Raw genomic sequence first — 14,398 nt, 5'->3', positions numbered from 1 at the left:
AAATAAAATATGATCATCAGGTTGTTAAAAGGTCCAGGTCTCTTTCCATCTCCTCAGCTCACTTGTATACATCTTTCATTATTGTTTCTCAGTAGCACACTCTGCCTATCTTTGGACAGTGGACAGAGAGAAAAGTGTAGTGGGCAGAACTCACCAGCACTTCCAGAACATAATTCACAGGTGGTAGGGCCAAAGTAGGAAGGGGACACATGTGGGGTCGGTCTAAGCTTAGCTTGGATCCCAGCCCTTCTCCTTTGCAGCTCATGTCTTTGATCCATTGTAGCAAAATATTAATTTTCTTAACCTCTTAAAATTTCTTACCTCTTAAAATGAAGACAAAAAATAAGGCATGTAGAGTACTTAATACTGGGACTGTTGGTGTGAACGATCAGTACATGTTTGTTGCCTGATCCTTCTAATTCCTCATGACGCCAAATGTGGCAGCAGGAATAAACCATGTGCTGCTGTGGAATTTACACATGCAATTCAAGACAGATGAAGGCTGGGCCAAGATTCAACTGCTTACACCCAGCTACCTCTTCCCCACAACCCTTGAGCCTAAGTCCCTAGCAACCAGCTGGTGTACTGGGGTTGGAGGATAGGAAGTGGCCTTGAGGGGAAGCCCATGAATCTTGTCCTGTGCCCCAGTGTCCAGATGTTTCTCTTTGGGCTCTTTTGACACCAGTGTGCTCTAGGGTTGTCCTTGGCCTCATTTTCTCTTGTGCTCCTTGAGAACTGGCAGCAGGTGGCTTCAGTGCTGGAAGCAAGGAGACACTTAATAGCCTGAGTTCTGAAGACTCTCTGTTGTCAGGTGTACTACAGGGGACTCCAGAAAGCCCCCAGGTCCAGGGTCCAAGTTTGTAGGATAGATTATGAGCTACGATCCATTCTTTGCTTTTAGTGATATCTTATCTTGCAGTTGCACTTTATTTGTCTCTGAACTGTGCATGGTCCTTGCTCCTTCTCCATTGTTCTCTTTTGTTGTCGCTCTTCCTAGCTTGCCATGCCTCTTCCCTTCCTTGTTTCTCTGCCTGTAAAGTGTGAACCCTTTCTCTCCTTCTTTCACCCGCGTCACCTTGGCTAAGGTCCTGGTAACACTGGTAACAGTTCCTGATGCTCATACACCTATGCTTCTTAACTCTATACTTTCTCTTTCCTTATTGAGGGCCCCAGAGAATTCAGCTCTTCTACCACATATGACAGGATCCCCGAGAGTCCCACCTGCCAGCAACCTGGGTCAGAGAATGGGATGAAGTCACCAAGCCCATGGTCTACATGGTCAGGAGAGCAGGTCAACAGGAAGCCATATTTGGGTTTATCTGGAGGCCTTTCAAATCTCTATCTCCTTGTTATAACTTTCATTCTGGTGTCCTGTGGGTATGCCCCAGTGACTGCTCACTGCCCACATAGCCGTTTGCATACCCCAGTTTCTTTCCCTCCCTCTTGAAACTTGAACCCTCCCCTAGTGAGGCTTCCACAAAAGCGATTGCTTTGTCAGTGTGAGCAACCAACGGAGATTGCCACACTAGCATCATTATCTGGTTTCCCCAGAAACCAGAAGTGCCTTACTATCCCTTCCACCACTGCCAGTGAAAGAGGCCAGTCCAATTCCCCAGAGCAGTGCTCCTGACCAATGGACAGACTCCCACTAAATACTCAGAGAATGCTGCAAAGTCCAGAGTCTGTCTGCTGCAGAGCACAGCTCCCACCATATTTGCTCTCTATAAATATTCATGTGTTGCATGTAGTGGCTGAGGAAATCTCTGTTCTCTGGACATTAAATGTAATATAACCCTGGCATTCTATCTGGTTGACTTGTTAAAAGTGGGGGGTAGGGTGTTATTAGTGTGGGTATATCTGGGTTTAAAAATACCCATTGCAACCTTTCTCTTCTTGCCAGTCCATTTTTACGTTATAAGGTGCTTATGAGAACATCGGGTGCTCCTTCCAAGGCCAATATCTCCCAGGGAACTGGGGAGCGGGAGACATTAGCAGAGATTGATAATCGCTCTCCCGAAGCTCTCACCACACTATCCTGTTTTGTTTTTTTATTTTTATCCACATGGAGACAGATTTGGTTTTTTAGCAATGTCCCAAACTGTGTCTTTTCCTCTTTGAGGTTTCAAGAAAGTCTGATGAATGACTAGATCTGTGAAACCTTTTGCCTTGCTTCTCTCTAGAAAGGGCACATTTGTCTCCTCTGCATGATTGTCATTTTCTCCTGAAACACTGAGGCCTGCTGTCCTCTGTCCCTCTACAGTCTGTTGCTATCCTATCTACTCTTTGGCCTCAGGTGTGAGAAGGCAAAGATGGCTGCAGCTTCATCATTTCTAGATACCTGAACATCAGGCGCACACTTCAGGGCTACCCTGCCCTCCAGACTCAGATACATAGTAAGCAAGTCAGGGAACCACAAACGAGGTTACATCTTGAGCCTTAAGCCTATACTCTGAACCATGAAGCTTACCCTTTCTATGCCCACTACGTACAGCATTTTACTTGATTAGCTGAATTATATGAACAGATGAGCTTCTGGGTGCATTCTAAATGGTATATTTGCAGCCATCACTGCTTGTAGCTCTAAACATTTCATTTAAAAAGTGTCAATAGTTTAGCCTCCACCTTCCCTACCTCCTATGTGGCAGAGTCAGGCAAGCTCTCTGGTGACTGATGCCAGGATTTTCCATAATTGTTTGCTGTTGTAGCAGGGCATGAGGTGAGGTCAGGACTCCCTGGCACACAAGGGAATCTGGCCACACTTGGCCTTTCATTATTTAGTCCTTGGCCAGAAGCAAAACTATGAGTCAGCTAGCTTGTGGATGCCAGAGGGAACCAGACTGCCCATATTAGCTTTCACTGAAGTGTGTCACTTTCCTGATACTTGACACCCTGCCCTGGTGGCTAAGAGGTATACAGTCTCTCGAATGCACTGAGCACAAGCCACCGCAGCAGAGCTGGTTCTGATTTCATTCAGTGAAACCCATAGACACAGGCAATTTGAGATTTGGAAGTGCTTTCTGGGGCCCACAGCGTTTGTCCCTCTGGGATAGTTCATCTGTGGGGGGTTGTGTTTCTGAAGCTGAGGATACACACATCACTGGAAAGGTGTGACTATTTGGAACTGAAATGTATGTGCTCATTTACCCAGAAGGGCTTAGAAATACAGAATAAACCTGTCACCAGAACCTAGCTATTTACCCCTCCCCACCCCCCCATTTTTTCAGTGATTCCTGGGTCTAAACTAGTTCCTCACACATGGGGTGTTTTTTTGACTGCTCTGTTAGAACTAAAAAGGAGAGTTTCCCAAAGAAAGCTATTACTATACTTTGTCTTGAAGGGGCAAAAAATGGATCTATTTACTACAGAGCCAGATATCGCACCCAGTTCTCTTTCTCTTACTCTGGAAGAAAATGAAGCTTGAAATTTGCATTTAGACACCAGGTGGCCCATTAACTGTGAATTTAGAGCTTTTGTTGGAAAGGAATTGGAAATGTCCAACAGTGAGCACTTAGGATGTTGACCCTAAGAATCTGGTTTCTCAAGCTACTTCATCGAATTTGTGTCTGGGTCAGGAAACTAAAGTTGGTCAGTGCTTGTATACCTGCAATGGGGATTCCCATGGAGAGAGAGAGAGAGAGAGAGAGAGAGAGAGAGAGAGAGAGAGACACATACACATGGAAGAGAATTTCCATTCTACTTGCTCTTGTTATTAAGGTCCAGAATATACCAATGTAGCACATGTGATATTGACACTGCTAAGAAGCAGTCTGTAGGATGTTTAGTTGTAAACATCCTATGGGTGTGAATTCCCAAGTATTTTTGTTTATTCACCGCTCAAATTTGGAAAAGGATATGTTGTAAGTGGGACCTCATCCAGTGGATACAGAAATAGGCTAAATGGAATAGTCCAATCAGGGGTCCCAACTGTAACCAGTTGTTAAACCAACCAGACACATATGCAAAAAGCACCCTGTATAGGAAGTGAGGCTTCACGGCTTCAGGAAAAGCCTGGTTTTGTGAGACTGGTGAAAAGTCATCATAGTAGCCTCCATGCTTAAAAGTAGGTTGTAGAGCTCTCAGGATAGAAGGTTGTATAATGGGTCCTAGGAAGTTTCTGCCAAGATTGTGTGACCTGTTAAGCATCTGTCCAGTCTGTACTCACAGGACGCAACCTTACCGTATACATTAGTCTGCAGCTGTGGAGATGCACCGACTAGACTTCAGTCGGCAAGGCCTCCCTACAAAGATGAAGGGTCATTGGTTATGTTTAGAACACAGGGACTAAAAAGAAATACAAATCAGGTCACTCTCCTGCAGTTTAAATAACAGACCTGCTAGCAGACAGATGCTCTGCTGCCTCCTCCTGCTGCTTGGTGCTTGGACAAAAATACCTTCCAGTTGGAGTAGAGTGATGTGTATCCAATGTATTAGAAGTTCACTGAGGTCAATATGCAAGGAAGAAAGAACTATGTACCGAATACTTAGTACAGGATGAGTTTTGTGGTTCCAGAACAAAGATGACAAGGTAACTATGGGTTTAAGGTACATAGGTGACTAGGAGAGATACTGGGGGCAGAAGAGAAAAATCCTCAAAAGACAGCAGCTAAAAGTAAAAGGTCAAAGTACTGAATTTCCTTTCTGCGTGCAGGCAACTGAACCTGATTTCCCCACAACTTCTAGAAGGATGAGTATTGCAATACAAAGAGAAAGGCTTCCTCCTCATTTCTGTGCATTCTTTATTTCATTGATAACATTCAGAGAGCCTGGTGGTTAGAGCTCTGGCTGGTGTGACTCATGCAACATAATGAGTAAATCGCAGAGCCAGGTCCTGAGCAAACTCAATGTGTAGAATTCAAGTTTACTACCTTTTCTAGTATGTTAAGCTCTCTCCTGCCATGCTGCCGTGGCTAGTTACAACCTATTAACTTCCTCCACAGATCCTCCAGTCTTTACCTCAGTCAGGGAAGATGGAGAAAAGTATCCATAAGCCTATCTATCTTGATGTTGTACCTGTAACTTTTCCTTCCTGTCAACAGTCTCCATACCAGTGAAGGGGAGTAAGACAGACAGGTTAATGGTTGAGCTGAGTAAATTCTAATCTCTGTTGCTGTTCTATAAAAAAATCACAGTGGTTCCCATTTAAAAGATGCTCTAATGTCCTAGGCAGACTCGTGTCTGAATCTTTAGTCTTAGCTCTCTTTACCCCCATGAACTTCTGCTTCCTTACATGTGAGTGGAGATGAGGAACAACCATAGTTGGTCCTGTGGGAATTAAATAAGGTAAAATATATTTCATGTCCAATACAGTACCAGGCACTTAAGTTGAATAATAAATGGTAGTTATTGTTGCCTACCAACTAACGGTCCAGGAACATTTGCAGAGTAACAGACCTCGTTCTAAGCTTGAGACTCTGCCTCCTGTTTTGTAATCTTTCAAGCCTAGCTCTTCCCACAAGAAACTCCCCAACAGCCCACTGCTGCTGCCTTTCCATGATACTTAAGAGAAGGAGGGGCTCTTCAGAACCCAGTGTCCTTGTTCTGCCCACTTTTTAGCAGAAATCTGCTGAAGAGTAATGTCCTTGGAGGAATGAGGACCCAGTGAACAGGATGACAGTGAAGGCCTGATGATTGTTCATGACAGAGATGAAGGACAACTTGGCAGCTGACCTGGGAAATTCTCCTCTTATAGTGATGGGGCACGGGGACACAGGGTTTTGTTATTTTAAAGAGCAAATACGTAGAAAACAAATGATAGAAAAAAAATGAGTGGCCCCACTGAGTCCCAATTAAAGTGAGACCAGGGCATCCTAGCATATGAAATTATCTTAGAGTCCATTTTAAACCCATTAAAGTTCACTAATGAGTTACACATTGTAAAAACAAAAAACAAAAAAACAAAAAAACAAAAAAACAAAACCCTCATTGTACCGTTAGCAACAAAAAAATAACACTGTTATCAAGTGGGTTTTTGGGAGGGTTTTTTTTGTTTGTTTGTTTTTGTTGTTGTTTTGTTTTGTTTTGGGTTCTGGAGTTTTGTTTTGTTTTGTTTTGGTGGTGTAAGGGGATGGTTTGGAAAAAGTGCATGAACTGTTTGCAAAACAATCTGCCTTGAAGTGCCAGAAGAGCATCCTGTCTTAGACTGGCAAAGCATCATCTCTGGAGCCCTGGCTTTCACAGGGGATCTGAGGGAAAAGGGCTTTGGCCTTGTCTGGGTGTAAATTATATATTTTAATTAGTGATGGTGAAATTGCTGAGGTTTTCATTGACTCTGTTAATTTATTTTATGTTTACTTTTTTAAATGTTTTAATGTTGCTTTATTGTTTTGTTTTGTTTTTGTTTTTGTTTTTGTTTTTGTTTTTGTTTTTGCAGCAGGGCGTCCTGTAGCTTGGGCTGGACTTGTGGGGCGATGTTGCCAAAGATGACCTTGAGCTCATGGTTTATTCTTTTCCAACCCTCGAATTTCAAATTGCCATTTTCAAATAGGTATTGACCCTGTGCTAGTGATTGATCGGTCGGATGTAAGGATGCTCTTCTCAACACCAACTCAGAACCATGTTTTTTGCTTTGTTTTGTTTTTTGTTTTGCTTTGTTTGTTTGTTTGTTTGTTTCTGGTGCCAGGAATTGAACTTGGGCCCTCACATATGCTATGAAATTATAGTGTTTTAGTGGTTCCTCTGCAGTAAGCAGATTAGAATTTCCCTTTGTTCCATACCATGTTTTCTAATCACTGTATGTATACCCTAATGTGTCAAAATATATGGAATGTTGGTACATTCTAATATTAACAGCTAGGTCTGTCAAACTATTGGGGATACTTGGCCCATTCTGACTTCCAAGACCTGAGCAAAGATAACAGTCAGACATAGGCTTCAGGTTTGAAAAATTGGCTATTAATTATTTTGTACTCTTTTAAACAGGTCACAGATTTTGTGAGCTTTTCACCTTTTTTCATTAATTAATTTTACATCCCAGTCACATCCCCCCCACTCTCCTCCCAGTCCCATCTCCCACCCTATCTTTCTCATCCTCCTCCCCTTCTCTGAGTACCCCCAGATACCAACCCACCCTAGCACATCAAGTCAAATCAGGACTAAGTGTATCTTCTCCCACTGAGGCCAGACAAGGCAGCCAGCTCGGGAAAAAGAATCTAAAGGCAGGCATCACAGTCTGAGTCAGAGATGTCCCCCCACCCTACCCCTGCTCCAATTGTTAGGGGAACCACATGAAGACCAGGCTGCACATCTGCTACATTTGTTAATTAGCTCTGTATGTCTTCTTGTGGTGTCCTAGGCACTTGAGGTCCCCCCCCCAGTCCTGCCCTCCATCTCCAACTCTTACACAAGACTCCCTAAGCTCAGACTAATGTTTGGCTGTGGGTCTCCTCACCTGTTTCCATGAGTTGATAGTTGAGGCCTCTCAGAAGACAGTTATGCTAGTATCCTGTCTGCACGCATAACAGAGTATCATTAATAGTGTTAGGGGTTGGCTCTTTTCCTATGGGATGGGTCTAAAGTGGAGCTAGCCATTAGTTAGTCGTTCCCTCAATCTCTGCTCCATCTTTATCCCTGCATATCTTGTAGTTTGAAGCTTTTGTGGGCATGTTGGTGTTCCTCTCCCTCCACTGTAAGTCCTACCTTGTTACAGGAGATGGCCACTTCAAGCTCCATATCTCCTGCTGGGAGTATCAGCTGGGTCACCTCCAAATCTTCCCAAGAACTTTTCCCATCCCAGTTCTTTGGCTTGTCCCAGAGATATCCCCTCTACTGATTTCCCTCCTCTCTCCCAGATCTCTTATCCCCCAAACCCACCCCCTCCACATCTGATCCTTACCCTAGTGCCTCTCCTCATTGTTCCCCGTCCCCGCACCCAGTTCCCTCTCTCCGTCCACTTCTGATGTCTATTTTATTTCTCCTTCTGAGTTAGATTCAAGCATTCTCCCTTGAGCCCTCGTTGTTATTTCACTTTTTAGGGACTGTGGATTGTAGCATGGTTTTCCTGTACTTTATGGCTAATATTCTCTTATAAGTGAGTACATACCATGTTTACCTTTCTGGGTCTGGGTTAGCTCACTAAGGGTGATATTTTATAGTTCCATCCATTTGCCTACAAATTTCATGATGTTGATTTCTTTACTAGCTAAGTAGTATTCCATTGTGTAAGTACCACATTATATTTATCCATTCTTCAATTGAGGAACATCTAAATTGTTTCTAGTTTCTGGCTATTATGAATAAAGCTGTTATAAGCATAGTTGAGTATGTGTCTTTGTGGGGATGTTGGAGCATCTTTTGGGAATATGTCCAGGAGTTATATAGCTGGATCCTGAGGTATAACTCTTTCTAATTTTCTTAGAAACAGCTAAATTGTTTCCCAAACTCATTGTACAAGTTTGCACTCCTGCTAGCAATGGAGGAGTGTTCCCCTTGTTCCACATCCTCATCAGCATGTGTTGTCACTTGAGGTTTTGATCTTTAAGATCATTCTGACAGGTGTAGGATCATTCTGACAGATGTAGGATCATTCTGACAGGTGTAAGATCATTCTGAGAGGTGTAGGATCATTCTGACAGGTGTAGGATCATTCTGACAGGTGTAAGATCATTCTGACAGGTATAGGATCATTCTGACAGGTGTAGGATCATTCTGACAGGTATAGGATCATTATGACAGGTGTAGGATCATTCTGACAGGTGTAAGATCATTCTGACAGGTGTAAGATCATTCTGAGAGGTGTAGGATCATTATGACAGGTGTAGGATCATTATGACAGGTGTAGGATCATTCAGACAGGTGTAAGATCATTCTGACAGGTGTAGGATCATTCTGATAGGTGTATGATGGCATCTCAGAGTTGTTTTGATTTCCATCTTCCTGATGACTAAAGATATTAAACATTTCTTTAAGTGCTTCTTGGACATTAGAGATTACTCTGTTGAAAACTCTGTTTAGCTCTGTACTATTTTTACTTGGGTTATTTGGTTTGTTGGTATCTAATTTCTTGAGTTCTTTATATATTTTGGATATTAGCCCTCTGTCAGATGTAAGGCTTGTGAAGATCTTTTCCCATTCTGTAGGCTGCTGTTTTGTCCTATTGATGTTGTCCTTAGCTGTGAAAAAGCTTTTCAGTTTCATGATGTCCCATTTATTAATTGTTGATCTTGGTGCCTGAACTGTTGGTGTTCTGTTCAGGAAGTTGTCTCCTGTACCAATGCAATCAGGGCTATTTCCCACTTTCTCTTCTTTTAGATTTAATGTGTCTGGGTTTTGTTCAGGTCTTTTATCTACTTGGACTTGAGTTTTGTGCAGGGTGATAAATTTTGTGTTTTATCTATGTGGAAGAAAAAATAAATGTTGGCCATGCTGATATGAGGTAGCATCTCTGATCTCTCAGAACCTTTCCAGTGCCGTTGGATGTAAAGGCTTCTGGGTTGGGCTGGGATTAAACAGAAGGTAAAATCAAAGGACTGTGCTCCTAGACTACGTGGCTGTATGTCTATCTGCTACTCTGTCCTCACATCTTAGGATATTCTCAGGAAAATGCCACCTGACAGAAAGAGACCTGTGTTGCTGTATTGGTGAATTAATAGACCATGATTCCATCATTACTTTCATTTGTGTGCTTATTGGATTGAGGTCTGTCTTCTCACACTTGATCTTAGCCAAAAGGCCGAGAAGCAATGAGGTCTGTCTTCTTTACCAGACTAGATAATCTTCCAAAACATTAGCCAGCTCATTTGTTCCAGTAGGAATAAGGCCTGTCAAGGATGGAGGATTCCATAGATGCTCATTACGTATACAGAGGAATGAAAGGATGTTTTACTCGCATGTGAGTTGTGCCTCAAGACATTTCTGTCCTCTGATCATTTAGAATTTTTCACATTAAAGATTTCAGGTTATAAGCCTCCAATTTAATTCCCAGATCCCTTGACTTTTGAAGGACGATAAGAATATTCATCTCAGTGTTGAAACAGATAGCTTTTCTTCTAAGAGTGGTACAGCAAACAGTTTACAATAGAAGCGCCTCATATAATTGCAGGAAAAGCAGCTTTTCTATACCACCGAGATAAAGAAAAGTCCTTTTCCTTGTTTGAGTGCAATTTAGTGATACTGGCTTCTGAGTTCTGGAAAGACATCAGCGTGCCCCTGTTTGGTTGTAGTTACATCATCCCTCTTCAGGTGAAGCTATTTAATGCTACTGCCACTTGAAATGCCTTTTCTGAGAGTTTCTGACACAGGGTAGATACCATTCCTCCTGCTTGGCTCTTATAAAGTAACCAGAAGCATATTTTGTCTTAAGATTCTTAAGTGAAAACACGAAAGCTTACATTTAGAGAAGTATCATTTAACCTGACCCCTGGAAGACAGTGCCGGCCAAGGTACCTTTGAAGGCAAGCCCTGCTACTGCTTTCAAAAAAATGTTTGCAGTGTGGGTGGAAAAGGGCTTGTGGAGCATATGGTGTTCTGTCCTTCCTTTCAAAAGCCATGTAGATTTGACAAGGCTGTGGGTGGGATCCCATGGTCCTCTGCTTCATAGCCTGGCATGGCTTTAAGGGCTTCTCTCCTTCCTTAGGTTTTCTGACTATCCTTTTTCTCCATCTTTTCCCTTCCTGCTTCCTGGCTGGATCCACCATAGGAACGCTTTGGGGTAACTATGATTTTTTTTATTTTGCGCTTTTTTTTTTTTTTTTTTTTTTTTTTTTTTTTTTTTTTGTAGAAGGTTTAGGGGACTAGGTGGGAGGAGGGAGAAGCTGGAAAGAAATTGGGAAAGACAGAGCTAACTCAATGAGAAAGGAATGTTGAATTTGTATGAATGGCATGTTTCCACTGAGAGCCAAAAGCTTAAAACTGAGCAGTTTCCAAGCCTTCTTGGGAAGTGACCATTCCTGTTGGTTTGGGTAGGATTTGGCCTATATGTTTCTCTTACATATTTTAGGTAGATGTGCTCAAAAGGTAAAATAATTTATTAAACATGCCAGAGCTTTTAGATGTGAAAGTCCATATTAAAATATAGATATTTGGGTTACCTTTCAAAATGGCATGTAGGTCATCACTTTTGATGACAAGGGAGCTTTGAATTATACTGGCATAAAGTCAACATGAAGAGATTCATTGACTCCATGCCTTTTGTAAAATGGAAACTATGACTTCCCTATCTGAGTCTGGGCATAGCAGGGCCAGTCGCATGCTAAATCAGGTGATCTCCATCTGATGTCCTTGAGTCCCCTCTCCAGTGAGTGTTAACATCATAGTCATCTGGTTCAGTGTGAGGAAAGAAGCATGCCTGGTCTCACTATTTAGAGTCTTATTTCCCCAGTATGTACGTGTTTTTACAAATTGTAGCTATTTGAGTTGAATACAAAGATTTCAAGGGATGAGCTGGGGGGGGGGGCTGAGAAAGAGGTCTTCATTAAGAGAAAACACTTTTTTGAGACCATACATAACAAGTATCATTACCCATAAGACCAGGAGAAAGGTGGGTGTGACCTACAACTTGGGCCCGTTCCCACTGGATAGTTCTTTGAAGCCCATGGCTAGGTACAGAGTTTCTGAAATGGAAATGAATGCAGCAAAGGAATAATCGGAGTGTGGGCCACGGTTCTGGCAAGATGCCTACACACATGCTTTTTCTGAGGTGGCAGCCTAGCCAGTGAGGGTTTCCCACCTGTCTTTTCTCTGTTCTCCCCACACGGATGAGCTGGGAGAAGAAAGAAGCCTAGACTTCTGGATCAAGTTCCCCAATAAGATGTGCTCTCAAGTGTTCCCTTTCCAGCCAACAAATACCTTAAAAATCCGCTATGGGAAAGGACTGAACTAGACTCAGTAGAGGCCCACGGCGGGCATCTGGTCATGGTATCTACTTGATGTTATTCCTTTTTTATTTAGCAGTTTGGTATTAGATTGCATTAAACTGACCACTAGAGACATGAAGCAATTATTGATCTATATATGTGTGGAAGTCTGTGTGTGCCTGTGTGTTCCTCTATGTGTACACACAGACATCCCCTTTTTGATATGCTCCCATCCAAGTAAATACAATGGAAATTGAAAATGCCTTAAATAGAAAATGCACTTATTACAGTTATGGGCATCTTATCAACTTAACCACATATTATTAATATTGCAAAGGATTAATCCTTTACCCTCATGATTTTTGTGGGTGACTAGCACCACTGACTGCCTAGCCTTGCAAGAGAGTTTCTCTCTGTATAGTATTAGGGTGTGGGGGAACATCCCAATTTGACATCATTTCTATTGAACACAGTTCACTGTTGTGCAGTCTGAAGTTGTGAAACCATAAGTTGAACAGTTGTGAGAACATGGATGTACATACATGGGCATATGCATATTGATGTATGTACATGTCCAACTAGAGAGTGATTTGAGACTCCTGAAGCATCTTTGGTTTGCCCCTGATAAGCTCTATACCGACCTGGTTTTTGACCTCTTGTCTACTCTCTTCTCTGCATTTATTCTGTTGTTATTAATGCAATAGTGTGGCTTCCACTTCTGTTTATCCCCTTTCCAAATGACTCCCTGGGGTCCTCTCTCTACAGAACCAACAAAGGGCGGGATATCAAGACTATCAAATCTCTGAGGGTACTTCGAGTTCTGCGGCCACTGAAAACCATCAAGCGCTTACCCAAGCTGAAGGTAATGTTTCCAGAGTTTTTTTTCCATCCAATACCTTTCTTTCATCTTCTCCCTTTAGCTACAGCTGACTAGCCTTTGCATAATCCATTCTTAGAATATCCTCTTTTTCTCTCTTGGGGATTGATATTTTTTTCATCTATTGAAACCAAGGTCTTTGTTTCAAAGGAAAGCAACTAACATCCCAAGAAACTCACAGGTGAGATTCTCCTTCTTCAGTCTAGCCCCAGTTAGTTTTCTCCTCTCTTGAGTGGTCTGTCATCCAGGAAGAAGACTATATGGCTTTGTCTTGGAACGTCATGTGTCATTAAAGAAGAAATCACAGAAGCCCTCTGTATTAGTGGTCTGTGTGCTAAGGTATTTTTCTTTAGTCATAATTTTAGAAAAGTATCATAGCACACAAATACTTCATATTTTTGAGATACCTTAGGTAACCTAAGGACACATAGTCTATTTATGGCAGAAACAGAAAATACATGGAGAAGTGATTTACCCTGGATAAACTTCTTATTGCCATGGCCTGGACAAAAATAGGTATCTTTTCCATAGGGCTTGCTCTCCATTGAAGCTTGGCACCTTACCTAGCTCACTGTCCTCTCCTTTCCTATTCATATATTATGGTTAATAGAATCTGAAGCTCCATGGGAGAAAAGATCCTCCCCTTCTTGAATTCTTGAGGACCCTCAGCTTCTAGTGCAGAGCCTCACAATCTGATTCTCATAGGCCACTCAGCCAGTAGAGAGAGCCCCAGCCCCAGCGCCCAGTCTCCAGCCCCCAACTCCCACCCCCACCCCCAGCTCTATCCTCCTGGAGTACCAACGATGCTTCCTAGGAATCAGATTTCATTATCCATTTGCAGCATCCATGAGCCTAGCATAGGACTTCTCAAAGAGTAGCCATAGACCACCCTTGTCTGAACACTGAAAAGCTTCCTAAAATGCACCTGTCTGTCTACATCAGCACCACTGAGCCAGACTGTGAGAGGGACCTAAACTCTGGCTCTTAAACCTGATCAGTATATACTCCGTAGTGTAGGGACTGGTCATGAAGAAGAACCTGCATGAGTACTAGGTCCAGCTCAAGGATTTTGGAGTGACTCAGAGCAGAATACCTATTCTTAGAATTTCTTGTACCCAGAAAATGGAGATCTGTATACCCTACATTTGTAGTATAGACAAGAGCGCTGCCATGAGCCAAAAACCCAGCAGTTACTCTGGGAGATGGACTATTCTCCTTTGCATGCTGCGGAAGACAAAGATGAGAGCTTATTTCTCCTGCTGTCCAGAATCCCCATCATTTCCTGAGTTCCCCTAATTGATAATGAATGTCATCTGTTCCAAGGACAGCACACAACTGTCCTGATCTCAACTCATCACTTCCCTTTCCAACCTGTGATCTGCAGAGAGGAGGCAGAACAGAGTAGGGTAGGGAAGGGAGCTGGAATGAAAGGGGAAGGGAAGGAAGGGAAATGGAAGGAGGGAAGGGTAGGAAAAGGGAGAAGGGAAGGGAAGGGGAGGGGTGGAAAGGAGAGAGGAGGGAAGGGGAGGGGAGGGGAGAAGGGAAGAAGGAAGGGACAGGTCATTTCTAAGGGGTCCAGACTAGCTGTGACATGGTTTTGTTTCATATCATGTAGATTCCCAGGGGTAACTTGGTCTTTAAAGGTAGTGACTTCTTCCCTTGCTTTCCTCCTTCCCCTCCTGGATCACGACATTCTTTTTTTTTTTTTTTTTTTTTTTTTTTTTTTTTTTTT

At 42.7% G+C, this 14,398-nt stretch overlaps 1 protein-coding gene across 8 annotated transcripts in view; it reads left to right on the top strand.

The window, feature by feature from the left end:
* Nucleotides 1-14,398, top strand: part of Cacna1e (calcium voltage-gated channel subunit alpha1 E) — a 478,307-nt gene that overhangs the window by 407,508 nt on the left and 56,401 nt on the right. For all 8 annotated transcript variants that reach the window (XM_029539216.1, XM_029539219.1, XM_029539215.1 and 5 more), the window contains 2 exons: nt 10,634-10,645; nt 12,555-12,651. In XM_029539216.1, the coding sequence (XP_029395076.1) occupies nt 10,634-10,645; nt 12,555-12,651 (109 nt within the window). The remainder of the gene's footprint in view (nt 1-10,633; nt 10,646-12,554; nt 12,652-14,398) is intronic.

Source organism: Mus pahari, chromosome 5 (genome assembly GCF_900095145.1).
Source record: "Mus pahari chromosome 5, PAHARI_EIJ_v1.1, whole genome shotgun sequence".
NCBI classification, from domain to species: Eukaryota; Metazoa; Chordata; class Mammalia; order Rodentia; family Muridae; genus Mus; species Mus pahari.
Note: the sequence above shows the minus strand (reverse complement) of the source record. Positions and strands in the feature narration are given on the sequence as shown.